Genomic DNA, 12,812 nt, shown 5'->3' on the forward strand with positions numbered 1-12,812 from the left:
TTTTTTTTTAAATTAAAAAAACAATAAAAAGATGCACCTTTAGCCCAAAAAATTATGGATGTAATTAAAGGGGGAACTATAGTGTATCCTAAAGATTCAAACTATCTTGACCTTTTGTTTCAAGATATAAAATCTATTCAAAATATTTGCTGTACTACTTAATGGGAATATGAGAACACCTAAAATTGAAGCTTTACATAGATTAATCGATTGGTTAAATGCCAGATCCACAGTTGGATTTAAAATATCTAAATTAAGTTTAGATAATAGTAGGCTTGGTAGCAACCCTTGGTTATCAGGATTTATTGAATCAGATGGTAATTTTTATTGTATATTTAAATTAAATTCCAAAGAAATTGCCACTATAATTAAATGTTATATGAGAGTTTCTCAAAAACAATCATATAAATCAACTACAACTATTTCAAAAACTAATTCAAATTTATATATAATGGATAAAATACGCGATCCGTCTTGATGTTAAAAATGTTACTGAAATTCAAAGAAATAAACCTAATTATATTGAATTAGCTTACGAAGTAAGAACTACTAAAAATATTCTCTTGTGATATTTTAATCAATTACTTAACAAATTTTCCATTGTTTAGCTCTAAATATCTAGATTTTTTAGATTGAAGTGAAGTACATCACATTAGAATTTCTAAAAAATATAAATCTTTAGATGGTACCTCAAAATTAATTTCCCTTAAAAATAGCATGAATACTAAAAGAACTCAATTTAATTGAGATTCATTAAACAGATTTTACTTTTATAATGTAATCAGGATTAGCAATGATTAAGACTTTATTTCCTTTTCAAGGAAAATATCTATACAATTTGACAGGTTGGACGGTTAAACAAAAGCTGTCATACTATATTTCTCTCCTTTTTTTTATTTTCCTTTTTTTTTTAACAAAAAAAAAGGACAAAAAAGGATGAACCTGGACAGGTAAAGGATACATAGTATTAAATAAACCCTACTCGATGCGAGAAACTCTTATACTCGGAAGTAAAAGCTCATCGTTAATTTACACGATAGAAAAATATTTACAGACATGAAGACAATTCGCCTGGTTAATATATTTTTATGTTAGCCATCAGAGACTTAACGTAGGGCATCTTATTTCAAATTTATCTGCTATTCAAATGAATATGAATAAAAAATCACTTTTAGAAAATAAAGAAATATTTTACCAATGGTTAGTTGGTTTTACAGATGGGGATGGAACTTTTTCTATTAATCGTCAAAGTAACAATAAATGGTCTTTAACATTTAAATTGTCTCAAAGTACATATAATTTAAGATTATTATATTTTATTAAAAGTCAATTAGGTGTTGGACAACTTAACATAGAAAAAAATAATATGGCTAATTTTAGAATAAGAGATCGTTTATTATTAAAATCAATTATATTTCCTATTTTTGATAAATATCCTCTACTTACAACTAAATACTTTAATTATATTAAATTTAAAGAAGCATATTCTGTATTATCTGATAATTCGTTATCTTCCACAGAAAAAAATACAATTATGACTAAAATTGTTAATTCAAAACCATCTGTAAATTATATTTCTCCTGCATGGTTATTAGTTAATAATAATGTAACTAATTTTGAATCTGCTTCTAAAGTAATGAGTAAACCTTGGTTAATTGGATTTACGGAAGCTGAAGGTAGTTTTTATTTAGTGGCTAAATCTACTAATAGATTAGTTCACGCTTTTGAAATAACTCAAAAATTAGATAAAATTGTACTAGTAGCTATAAAATATATTTTAGGTATTAGTACTAATGTTAAAATATTTAAAACAGGGTCATTCTCAATAGTTACAACTAACTCTCGTGCAATTGAAAATATAATTAAATATTTTAACCACACAATGAAAGGTATGAAATCTTTAGAATATCGTATTTGGTCTCGATCTTACACTAAATATAAAGGTAATTTTATAGCTTTAAATAATATTAGAAATCGAGTAAGAGTTATAAAAAAGAGAAAAAATACATTAGATAAATTAAATTAAGATGAAGGTATAGTCCGATCTCTAGTGAGAATTAGAGCGTGTAATGATAGTTATTAATTTTTTATACTGTTCCTCTCCCTCACGGGTCCCTCGCGCCATCGCTCGCTCGCTCGCTCGCTCGCTCGCTCGCTCGCTCGCGCCTAGCGGCAGCCTAGCGGCAGCCAGCCAGGGCAGGGTGGTATAGTTTAATTAAATATGAGATTACCAACACAAATGTTATCCACCATTAGCTGGAGTTCAAAGTCACTCAGGTGGGAGTGTTGATCTAGCTATTTTCAGTTTACATCTTTCAGGAGTTTCATCTTTACTGGGAGCTATGAATTTCATAACTACAGTATTGAACATGAGAACGAATGGAATGAGCCTACATAAATTACCTTTATTTGTATGGGCTATATTCGTAACAGCAATATTATTATTATTATCTTTACCTGTTTTAGCTGGTAAATTAATTCTGCCAGCTCTAAATTTGGCCGTATGCTGGGAACTCTTAACTCACCATTTAATTTTGAGTTTAAGACAATCAGCCGGAAACCTTAGCTATTTGAATGGCTTTGGGATCCTCAGAGACTCTACGCCAGAATTTATCTTTTGTAGTATTCCTATAATATCCCTTGCTCATCTGTCCTTTACCCCTTACCCCAATCCCTCGATCGCGCCATCGCTCGCGCCATCGCTCCCGCCTAGCGGCAGCCTAGCGGCAGGCAGCCTAGCGGCAGCCAGGGCAGGGGAGGGGCTTGTAACAAAAAAAGGCGGGAGGAGCTTGTCAGAAAAAGATTTAATTTCTTTTCATAAAAACTTTTCCCTTTTAAATAAATCGGATTTTTCTGCTTATTTAGCAGGGTTAATTGAAGGGGATGGAACTATCATTGTACCTAAATCAACTCGATCTGATAAAGGTAAATTGAACTATCCTTCGATACAAATAGTTTTCCATTTAAAAGATTTACCGTTAGCTATGCTAATTCAAAAAGAATTAAGACATGGTTCTTTATCAAGAAAAAAAGGTGTAAACGCTTATATTTTAACAATAAATAACTTTGAGGGATTAATTTTAATTTGTAGTTTAATTAACGGGAATATGAGAACACCTAAAATACATGCTTTATCAAGGTTAATAGATTGGTTAAATAACCGATTTGAAACTTTAAACCTCATTAAATTGCCTTTAAATAACTCAAATTTATCTGAAAATGCATGGCTTTCTGGGTTTATCGAAGCAGATGGACATTTTTCGATTCGAACAACAGAAAAGATTAAATATCCTAGAATAGAATGTAAATTAGAAATATCTCAACGTCAAAAAGATCACAATGGTTATGACAATTTTCAATTCTTATCTTTAATTGCTGATTTACTGTTAACTGAAGTTAAATCTATTCGTATGGATAAAGAAAAACCAGAATATAGATTAAGAACTACTAGTTTGAAAGGTAATTTAATATTAGAAAACTATTTACGACAATTTCCATTATTTGGAAGTAAATATCTAGATTCGATGGATTGGTTAAAAGTTTTGAATATATTTAAAGAAGGGTTACATAAAGAAAATAATGAAATTTCAGGAGAAATTAAAGAAATTAAATCAGTTATGAATGAAAAACGTCAAGAATTTGTTTGGGATCATTTACAGGAATTTTACAAATTAGATAAATAAGATCGGGTCCCAACTCATATGTCAATATGAGAGTCTTCACCTTTTGGTATTATTTTTATACTAATCGAGATTATAGACTATATACACACAACAGTTTGTACACTAGGACTAAGAATCATGGAACGTAGTTCAGTGAAGCAAGATAAAAAGGGAATTACAATGCTATTAACAGATAGAAACTTTAACACTAGTTTCTACGATCCGGCAGGTGGAGGTGACCCTATATTATACCAGCATCTTTTCTGGTTCTTTGGTCAAATGTGGCCCTTTAAATATAATTTAATGCAACATACTGTAAGCGAGAAGTTCATGTATAATTTATTAGATACTTTCAATGTAAGTTGCTTTCTTTGTACCGTTAAAGTTAAAAATCTTTTAAATTTGAATAATTCGCAAGTAACCAAAGCGTTTAACTCGTTAGTAGGAACTTCAGAGACCATACGTATGTTAAATTTAAACAACCAGGCTAAATTTATTCATAATACAAATTTTGAACAAAAATTTGTTCAATGGTTAGCTGGTCTAATAGATGGAGATGGATGCTTTCAACTATCTAAAAAAGGTTATGCTAGTCTAGAAATTACAATGGATATTAGAGATGAGCATGCTTTACAAATAGTTAAAAATGCTTATGGTGGATCTATAAAATTAAGATCCGGTGCTAATGCACTTAGATATAGATTACATCATAAATCGGGTTTATTAAAATTAATTAATGATGTTAATGGGCATATTAGAAATTCTAATAGATTAGTTCAATTAAATAAAATATGTCATAAATATGAAATAAGTTTAATTTATCCTCAAAAACTAACTTTTGATAATGGGTGGTTATCTGGATTTTTTGACGCGGATGGTACAGTTACAATTAATAGCACTGTTACACAATTATCTATTTCTGTTTCTCAAAAAACATCTGAATTATTACAACCTTTACTAGAAATATATGGTGGAAATATCTATATAGATAGAGGGAGCTCACAATCATTTAAATGGTATATAACCAAAAGAGAGGATATCTTAAAATTAATAGAATATTTTAAAATTTATCCTTCTAGATCAGCTAAAAAAAATAGACTCCATTTAATACCCAAATATTATGAATTAAAGGATCTTAAAGCACATCAAGCTTTACCTGGTACTTTTTTAGAAAAAAGTTGGAAATATTTTAACAATAAATGGTTAAAATATGAAGATCTAAATTAATGTTAAATTTAAAGATATGGTCCAAACATTGTTTTGTTTTTTATTTTAATTAATAAAAAAACAAATAAAAATGTAGCACCCAGAAGTTAAAGATATAGGCTTCTTAACGTTGCTGTTTGCTGGGACAATTTTGCTATTAAATTTTAATCACACCTTTTTCAATAAAGTCGTAAAAAAGTTAAAATTGAAAAATCTATCAGCAGGTAACATGTTTTATTTTAAAACTGGAACCCCAGAGACTTTACGCAATGAAACTATAACAGAAAAAATAAAGAAAATTTCTGTGCATATAACTACACATCTAAAACCTCTTAACGATGAACAGTTTGGTCATTATTTAGCTGGCTTAATAGATGGGGATGGTCATTTTAGTAATATTCAACAATTAGTAATTGTATTTCATTCTTTAGATGCTTCTTTAGCTTATTATATCAAATCTTATCTAGGTTACGGTAGTGTTAAAAAAGTAAAGGATAAAAATGCCTTTATTCTAGTTTTAAGTTCTAAATTAGGTATTGAAAGAGTTATAACTTTAATTAATGGTAAAATTAGAACAATAAATAAGTATAATCAAATAGTTAAGAATGTTTTAGCTAACCCAAAATACATGGACTTTTCTAAAAATTTAAATTTTAAATTGAATGTGTCTAATAACTTTAATAACCATTGGTTAGCTGGATTTTCGGATGCAGATGCGAGCTTCCAAATAAAAATATTAGATCGATTTAATAGGACAGAAATAAGACTTAATTATCAAATTGATCAAAAAACAAAGGATATTCTATTATTAATTAAAAACTTTTTAGGAGGTAATATTGGTTATAGAAAAAGCCAAGATACTTTTTATTACGGATCTACAAGTTTTGGCTCAGCTAGAAATGTGATTAATTATTTTGATCATTTCCATTTATTATCTAGTAAACATGTTAATTATTTAAAATGGAGAAAAGCCTATTTAATTGTTCAAAACAAAAAACACAATACCAAAGAAGGTATTGAAAAAATTACTAAATTAAAAAATACAATGAATAGAGCTAATGATAATGTTATAGTTTAAGATAAAGTCCCAACAAGAATTTTAAGTTCTTGAGTGTTATTTTTAATAATTTATTATTTATAATAATTCTTATAATAACCAAGATAATTGTTATATTTTAATTATACCTGGTTTTGGTATTGTTAGCCATGTTGTTTCAACATTTTCAGGAAAACCTATCTTTGGTCAAACAACCATTATGAATGGCCCTTATAATAACATTTTTCTCTAGGTTATTATATCGCAACATACTATGTGCAGGGAGGAGGGGTTAATCTGTATAGTACTAAAGGTAAACGACTTTATTTTATTTTTCTTAGTTTTGTCGCTTTAGTAATAATTTATTCAGTACTCTCTAATCCGCAGGTAACCAAAGTACAGTTAATCTTTAATTCATTGCATAATTATGCGTATTTTGAAGATTCAAGCATACTAGTAGGAACCTCAGAGACTGTACGTATGTTTTCTAACTGTTTTAGCTCTATTTCAAATAAAGCTAGAGGGAATGATGATACTGATTTAAAAGTTCGTCAATGGATTGCTGGTGTTATTGATGGGGATGGTAATTTCCATATCTCTAAAAAGGGCTATGTTGAACTTTCTGTAGTAATGGAACCTCGTGATATTGCTTGTCTTTATAAACTAAAACAACGATACGGAGGTTCAGTAAAAGCTACTCCACATGCTAAAGCTATACGTTTCCGATTACATAACATGGCTGGTATCCGACAAGTTATTAAAGATATCAATGGATTAATTCAAAATCCTGTTCGATTAGCCCAATTAAAAAGAGTTTGTAGTATTTATAATATAGAAATTATTCCTACTGTTGAACTTTCTTATAATAGTGCTTATCTTTCCGGGTTATTTGACACAGATGGAAGCGTATACTTTAATAAACAATCAATGCAAGTATTTATCACTGTTACACAAAAAGGTATAGAATTACTCGATATCTTAGTCCCTGTTTATGGTGGAACAGTTCGGTCTTCTAACAAAAATGCCACTGCTTTCCTCCCCGTCCTCTCCTCAAAGAGGTAAGAGGGGAAGGGGGCGGACAGTATCTAAAAAAAGCGAAATTCTTAACTTAATTGACAATTATTTCCACTGGAATAACTGTGTTTCAGCCAAAAACAAAAAATTTGGTCTGGTTAAACAGTTTTATTATCTATCCTCAATTGGAGCTCTTAAAGCTTCTATGGATTCAGTACTTGGACGTAGTTTTACTAAATTTGTAGAACAGTGGGAAGCAACTAACAATCCGGACAGTTAGAAAAAGAGACAGTCCAATATTACTTTACTTACGTTAAAGTGACGTAGTAATTTAAATTATTGTATTTAGGGATGGTTTATGCCATGTTCTCAATAGGTATTTTAGGATTCCTGGTGTGGAGTCATCTTGTTTCTTTAGACATAGAAACGGATCGGGTGGCTCTCCTCTGTCGTGAGACAGATGTAATAAATCTTGCTGTATGCTGAAACAGTTCAACGCTACTTGGTACATTTTTTTGTAAAAATCTGAGTAGTTATTCTAAATCAGCAGGTAATTATCACTTTATTAATCGTACGATAACCTCAGAGACTATATGCAAGACATCTTGTCAAAATTTTAGTGCATTCCATGCACTTTATGCTAAACTCGAATTTAGCTATTCTATTCCGGATAATTGGCTTTCATGGTTTGTTGGTTTTTCGGAAGGAGATGGAGCTATTCTTAGTTATAATGGTCGACCTTTATTCGTACTAACACAAAAAGAAGAACTTATTCTTCAGCATATTCTTAGTGTTCTAGGATTTGGTACTATACGTAAAATAGATAAAAAAGGTACTATTTTCTATCGATATATAGTAGAAGACTTTACAGGAGTACTACTTCTAGCTCTGATCTTCAATGGAAATTTAGCTATTCCTAATCGAGTAAAACAACTTGATAAATGGCTATCTGAAATTAATCTTAAACTAAGTACAAAAGGATCACGTATTTATGGACTATGTTCTACTATTGTTCCTAGTACTTGTTTATTTAAACCTAGTCTTAATAATGCTTGGTTATCTGGATTTACAGATGCTGAAGGATGTTTTAATGTTAACATTACTAAACGTGAAAACACACTTACAGGATATCGAGTTATACTACGTTATGTGCTAGATCAAAAATATGCTCTTGATGAGCTAACTTATATTTCTAGTTTATTCGGGTACGGTAAAGTCATTATACGAAGTACTGATATGTATCGATACTATTGTAATTCAATTATAGGACTAGTAAACGTTTGCAATTACTTTAAATCATTTCCATTAAAAACTAAAAAGTCTAATTCATTAGCTAATTGGCTTAAAGTGTATAAAATGGTTCTTAATAAAGAACATCTAACAACAGAAGGTTTAGAAATGATACGAGTAATTAAGAAAACCATAAACCCTAAAAACTAATAAACAAGCATTATTAACAGATATTCTTTCCCTTATCGCAGGGAGTATGACAAGTTGAAGATATAGTACGGTCCTATTCGTAAGAATGGTTTGACTAAGTTATGCTTATAACATTAGTAAAATTAATTGCACCACATGTTTGCTGTGGGATTAGATGAATTTGAAATTTTAATCCTTTACTCTCAACTTATTGCCACAAAAATAGAAAATAATAAGCCCTTTTCTTCAAATGAGGTTAAGGAGATTATATTTGGCTCTCTGTTAGGAGATGGTAAATTAGAATTACCTCCATCCCGCGAGGGGAGAGGGTTAAATGCAAGATTTGGCTTTACACAAAGCTTAGAAAAAAAAGATTATTTTTTAAGTGTGTTAAATTCTTTAGGAGAAATCAGCTCTGGAAAGTATAGAGAAATGTCTTATTTAGATAAAAGAACTGGTAAAACTTATACAAATTTAAACTTTTGAAGTAAAGCTTTACCTATGTTAAAAGAGTTATATTTTAAATTTTATGATGGTAAAGTCAAAATAGTTCCTTTAGATTTATCATTATTAACTCCTCTTGCTCTAGCTCATTGGGTGATGCAAGATGGATCGAGAGGAACCTCTAAAGGTTTATATCTTTGTACTGATTGTTTTACCCTTACTGATGTTCAAAGGCTCAGTCAATATTTAAATAAGAAATATGATTTTAAATGCTCTATCCATAAAGCTGGAGGAAACTATAGAATTTATATTTTAGCTAAGTCCGTAGAGACAGTTAAAATTCTTATTTTGCCTTTTATGCATAAAACTATGACATATAAGTTGGGAGTATAGCTAAATTTCCTACGTCGTCCATATTTGGAAGAGTATGGGTTATAATTCCCTATATGCAAGAAACTATTTAAAAATTAGTGTACGATTACTCCTATTCTATAAGTATATGGAAAAAAAAATAGAGAGTACGTGAAAAACACTAAATCTTATACAACTTGCAGGAAACATATAAGTATTTTATATTTATTAGGCTCCTCAGAGACTACACGGGAAATGCCCTAACCAATTAAAAAATTGAAGGGATAAGACATAGTCCAAGTTAAGATAAAAATAATTTAGATTTATGTTTGGTTTAAATATTAAGCCTTATACATTTTTATATTAAAAAAATCTTAATAGGTAGATACGAGAGCTTACTTCACAGCAGCTACGTGCGCCATCTCATTATATATATCGTTAAGGGTATATCCTTCATCAAAATTCTTTTCTAATATTAATTTAACAAAAAAATTATCTACAAGTAACAATACTTCTTGCAATCAAGTCACTTTATGAAATAAACCAATTAGTATTAATTATATGAGTTTTAAATCAAGATTAGAAAATAGTGATAAAATTCTTCTTAATTTAACACCTAGAGTTAAGAGTATTATTATAGGTATGCTTTTATCAGATGGTTGAACTCAAAAAAGAGGACATTGAAATCCTAGAATTGGTTTCAAACAATCTATTAAAAATTTTTCTTATTTATGGTACATTTATAATGAACTCGGTTATTTATGTTCAGGGTTACCTATGAAATCTCAAAATATTTTAAGAGGAAAACTTTTTTTTAGTGTTTACTTACAAACTAGACAATTAGTATGTTTAAATGAAATTTTTCATTTATTTTATAAAACTATTAATGGAAAAATAATTAAAACAGTTAAAGAAGAATTATTTTTTTATATGGACTATATGGTTTTAGCTCATTGAATTATGGGAGACGGTAGTAAAAGAGCTAAAGGGTTGGTTTTATGTACTGATAATTTTAGTTTACAAGAAGTTGTTTTATTGGTAAACATTTTAATTTTAAAATTTAATATTAATCCTACTATCCAAAAGGAAAAAAATAAATTTAGAATTTATATAAATGAAAAAAGTTTAATAAAAATTAAACCATTTATTTTACCTTTTTTTGTAGATCATTTTTTATATAAAATTAATTAGTGATGTAAAGCATTGAACTTAGGCAGTAAAGGCTAACTTTACGCTGACAACAGCATGTTCAAAAAGGGAGTTTAAACTTATAAGTTATTTCACTCTCGAGCTACGATCCCTAAGGCTAGGTTAACGAACCCTTACAAATATTTCTAATTAAAAATGAAGTTTAGAAGTAGCTGACTGAACTTAAAAAGAATCATTTTAGAATATAGGGGGCCTAAGGGGATATATATGTGGTATATATAAGAATTTGGGATGACCTGACACTCGGAAGAGTTGAGGTTACGGAGTTTCCGTATTAGATTAATTTTTTTTAATTGAAGGGAAACAGAAGAAAATAATCTTGCAGTTATTTTCTTTGGAAAGCCGTATGATGGGAAACTATCCTGTACGGTTTGGGAAAGGATTTTTGATTAATTTCTACTAATAAGTACATTACTTTTTTTAGTAGTCAGGGTCAATCTTCTATTTCACAATGGTTATTGCAGTACCTACTGGTATTAAAATATTCTCATGGTTGTTATTCTCCTTCAGCAAGAGATTTTTTAGTCATGTTCTTTATACCGCTTATCAAAGGGAGAATGCACAATATACAAAAGTTGCTTGTTTTAACCTTAATAATATTATATACTCCGGCCCTGGCGGCACTGTTGTCAATAAACTTTTTTTTTTCCTTTTTTTGTATTGTTTTTTTTATTTAAAAAAAACACAAAAAAAAAAGCTTGACGACAAAAAAGGAATAAAACACGGATATTCCAAATTTAAATTGGAAATATTAGAATATTGTGACAAATTAATTGTACGGGAAAAAGAAAATAATTACATTAATTTACTTAAACCTGAGTTTAACATTTTAAATAATGTAGGTTTAGGTTATACTCATTCAGAAGATTTTAAAAGTCGAGCACTTTATAGACATTCAGATTTTCCAAAGACTAAGAATCAAATTAAAATTTTGTACCAAACTGATGAGCAAAATGTAAATATTAAACCCATGACTAAAAATATGACCAGCAGAATTATATTAAAAAACAAAAAAACTTTAAATCTTTTAGAAAGATTTCCTAGATCAAATAGAAATTATTTACCAGCTAACAATCAGTGTAAGGCTATAGTAGTATGGTCTTCAAACCTGGGTAGTACAGTTAATTATCCGCAATTTACTTCTATAGTCAGACATATGGTTAATATACCTACTAACTTACGATCGATGTTAGGTGGACTATTAATTTCAGACGCTTGGTTGGAAATAAATAAATTAGGTAATACTAGATTTTTTTTTAAACAAAGTATGGCTCACTCTGCATTTGTCTTTTTTGTTTTTAATAGACTTTCTCATTTTTGCTCTTCTTATCCTAGTATTACAACTACTTCTATAAAAGGTTACAAATTTAAAGGTATTTGTTTAAACACTAGAGCTTATCCTTGTTTGACTGAATTTTATAATATGTTTTATGTAAAAGGCGTTAAGATTGTCCCTTTAGATTTATATGAAATGGTTGATTTTGAATTTTTAGCTTATTGGATAATGAGTGATGGATCAAAAGCTGGCAATGCTCTTTATCTACAAACACAATCTTTTACTGTTAAAGAATGTGCTTTTATTATAAGCATATTAATACACAAATTTAATTTAGAATGTAGTATTCATATGCAAAGAAAGCAGCCTACTATTTATATTTCAGCAAAGTCTATGAAAAAAATAAGAGCTAATTTATTACCTTTTTTTCAACCATCTATGGTATATAAGTTAAATATTTAATATAATTCTGAGGTGGCAAACTCGAGGGAAATCTCAATTTAAGTAATTAGAATTAAATTGAGACTATCGTCGAACTAAGTCAATGATCGGGAAACTATCATTGTAAAAGCGTAGAGGCCAGACGCCACATGATCGTCTAAGTATAATTTATTATATATGAGATTACAAGGAATGGTCCGGTTCACCGGTGACGGGTTTTAGATTAACACCTAAATAAGGTATAAATAAATATGTTTTAATTTAATTCTATTTTATACCGAGAAAATAAGCCATGCTGTACCTGTGATGGTAAAAGGCTGAACCACGAGCGACTCTATACGGTGGTAGTTTAAGATATACTACACCATTATTATTCACTTTAGGATTCTTAGCTTTATTCACTATTGGTGGATCAATCTACTCTGGTTAGTTCACTTTAAAGGCTACTATATGCTGGAAACCTCTAATAACTAAGATACTACCTTACTTAAAATAATAAATATTTTTTATTTCCAAATATATTATTTAAACTTAATAATATATTTTTAGTTGATGATATAGTAACAAAGCTTAGTTTTGAGTAATCAGCAGGAAACCTTTAGATTTAAATAAAATAAGGTTCCTCAGAGACTATATGTAGCCATCATTTTATTGCTTCGCCTTGATGCTAGGCTAGCACCGTTATTCTAACTGAATTTTAAAATAAAATTTAGTAATAATTTGATAAAATGATAAGATATAGGACAAAAAAAAA

The 12,812-nt window shown here is 29.2% G+C and overlaps 7 protein-coding genes across 7 annotated transcripts; all 7 read left to right on the forward strand.

Annotated features, from left to right (window-relative positions):
- Nucleotides 1-1,060: 1,060 nt before the first annotated feature.
- POSPLADRAFT_1077977 (hypothetical protein) lies at nt 1,061-1,996 on the forward strand (the record flags this gene model as incomplete). Its single annotated transcript, XM_024482959.1, has 1 exon — nt 1,061-1,996. A coding segment is annotated over one exon (936 nt), but the record flags the coding sequence as incomplete, so codon positions are not given.
- A 388-nt stretch (nt 1,997-2,384) lies between these two features.
- On the forward strand, nt 2,385-3,683 carry POSPLADRAFT_1160884 (hypothetical protein; the record flags this gene model as incomplete). The annotated part of the gene is made up of 2 exons (XM_024487610.1): nt 2,385-2,622; nt 2,803-3,683. The coding sequence occupies 2 exons, from the start codon at nt 2,385-2,387 to the stop codon at nt 3,681-3,683; spliced, it is 1,119 nt and encodes a 372-aa protein (XP_024332930.1).
- A 258-nt stretch (nt 3,684-3,941) lies between these two features.
- Nucleotides 3,942-4,889, forward strand: POSPLADRAFT_1160857 (hypothetical protein; the record flags this gene model as incomplete). Its single annotated transcript, XM_024487605.1, has 1 exon — nt 3,942-4,889. One exon carries the CDS (start codon nt 3,942-3,944, stop codon nt 4,887-4,889), a length of 948 nt encoding a protein of 315 aa, XP_024332931.1.
- Nucleotides 4,890-4,998: 109 nt separating this feature from the next.
- Nucleotides 4,999-5,946, forward strand: POSPLADRAFT_1160874 (hypothetical protein; the record flags this gene model as incomplete). The annotated part of the gene is made up of 1 exon (XM_024487607.1): nt 4,999-5,946. A coding segment is annotated over one exon (948 nt), but the record flags the coding sequence as incomplete, so codon positions are not given.
- A 1,458-nt stretch (nt 5,947-7,404) lies between these two features.
- On the forward strand, nt 7,405-8,358 carry POSPLADRAFT_1160876 (hypothetical protein; the record flags this gene model as incomplete). Its single annotated transcript, XM_024487608.1, has 1 exon — nt 7,405-8,358. A coding segment is annotated over one exon (954 nt), but the record flags the coding sequence as incomplete, so codon positions are not given.
- A 135-nt stretch (nt 8,359-8,493) lies between these two features.
- On the forward strand, nt 8,494-9,174 carry POSPLADRAFT_1050893 (hypothetical protein; the record flags this gene model as incomplete). The annotated part of the gene is made up of 2 exons (XM_024480094.1): nt 8,494-8,794; nt 8,927-9,174. 2 exons carry the CDS (start codon nt 8,494-8,496, stop codon nt 9,172-9,174), a joined length of 549 nt encoding a protein of 182 aa, XP_024332934.1.
- A 2,149-nt stretch (nt 9,175-11,323) lies between these two features.
- Nucleotides 11,324-12,079, forward strand: POSPLADRAFT_1160894 (hypothetical protein; the record flags this gene model as incomplete). The annotated part of the gene is made up of 1 exon (XM_024487614.1): nt 11,324-12,079. One exon carries the CDS (start codon nt 11,324-11,326, stop codon nt 12,077-12,079), a length of 756 nt encoding a protein of 251 aa, XP_024332935.1.
- Nucleotides 12,080-12,812: the final 733 nt, after the last annotated feature.

This window comes from Postia placenta (assembly GCF_002117355.1).
Source record: "Postia placenta MAD-698-R-SB12 unplaced genomic scaffold POSPLAscaffold_27, whole genome shotgun sequence".
In the NCBI taxonomy this organism is placed as follows: Eukaryota; Fungi; Basidiomycota; class Agaricomycetes; order Polyporales; family Adustoporiaceae; genus Rhodonia; species Rhodonia placenta.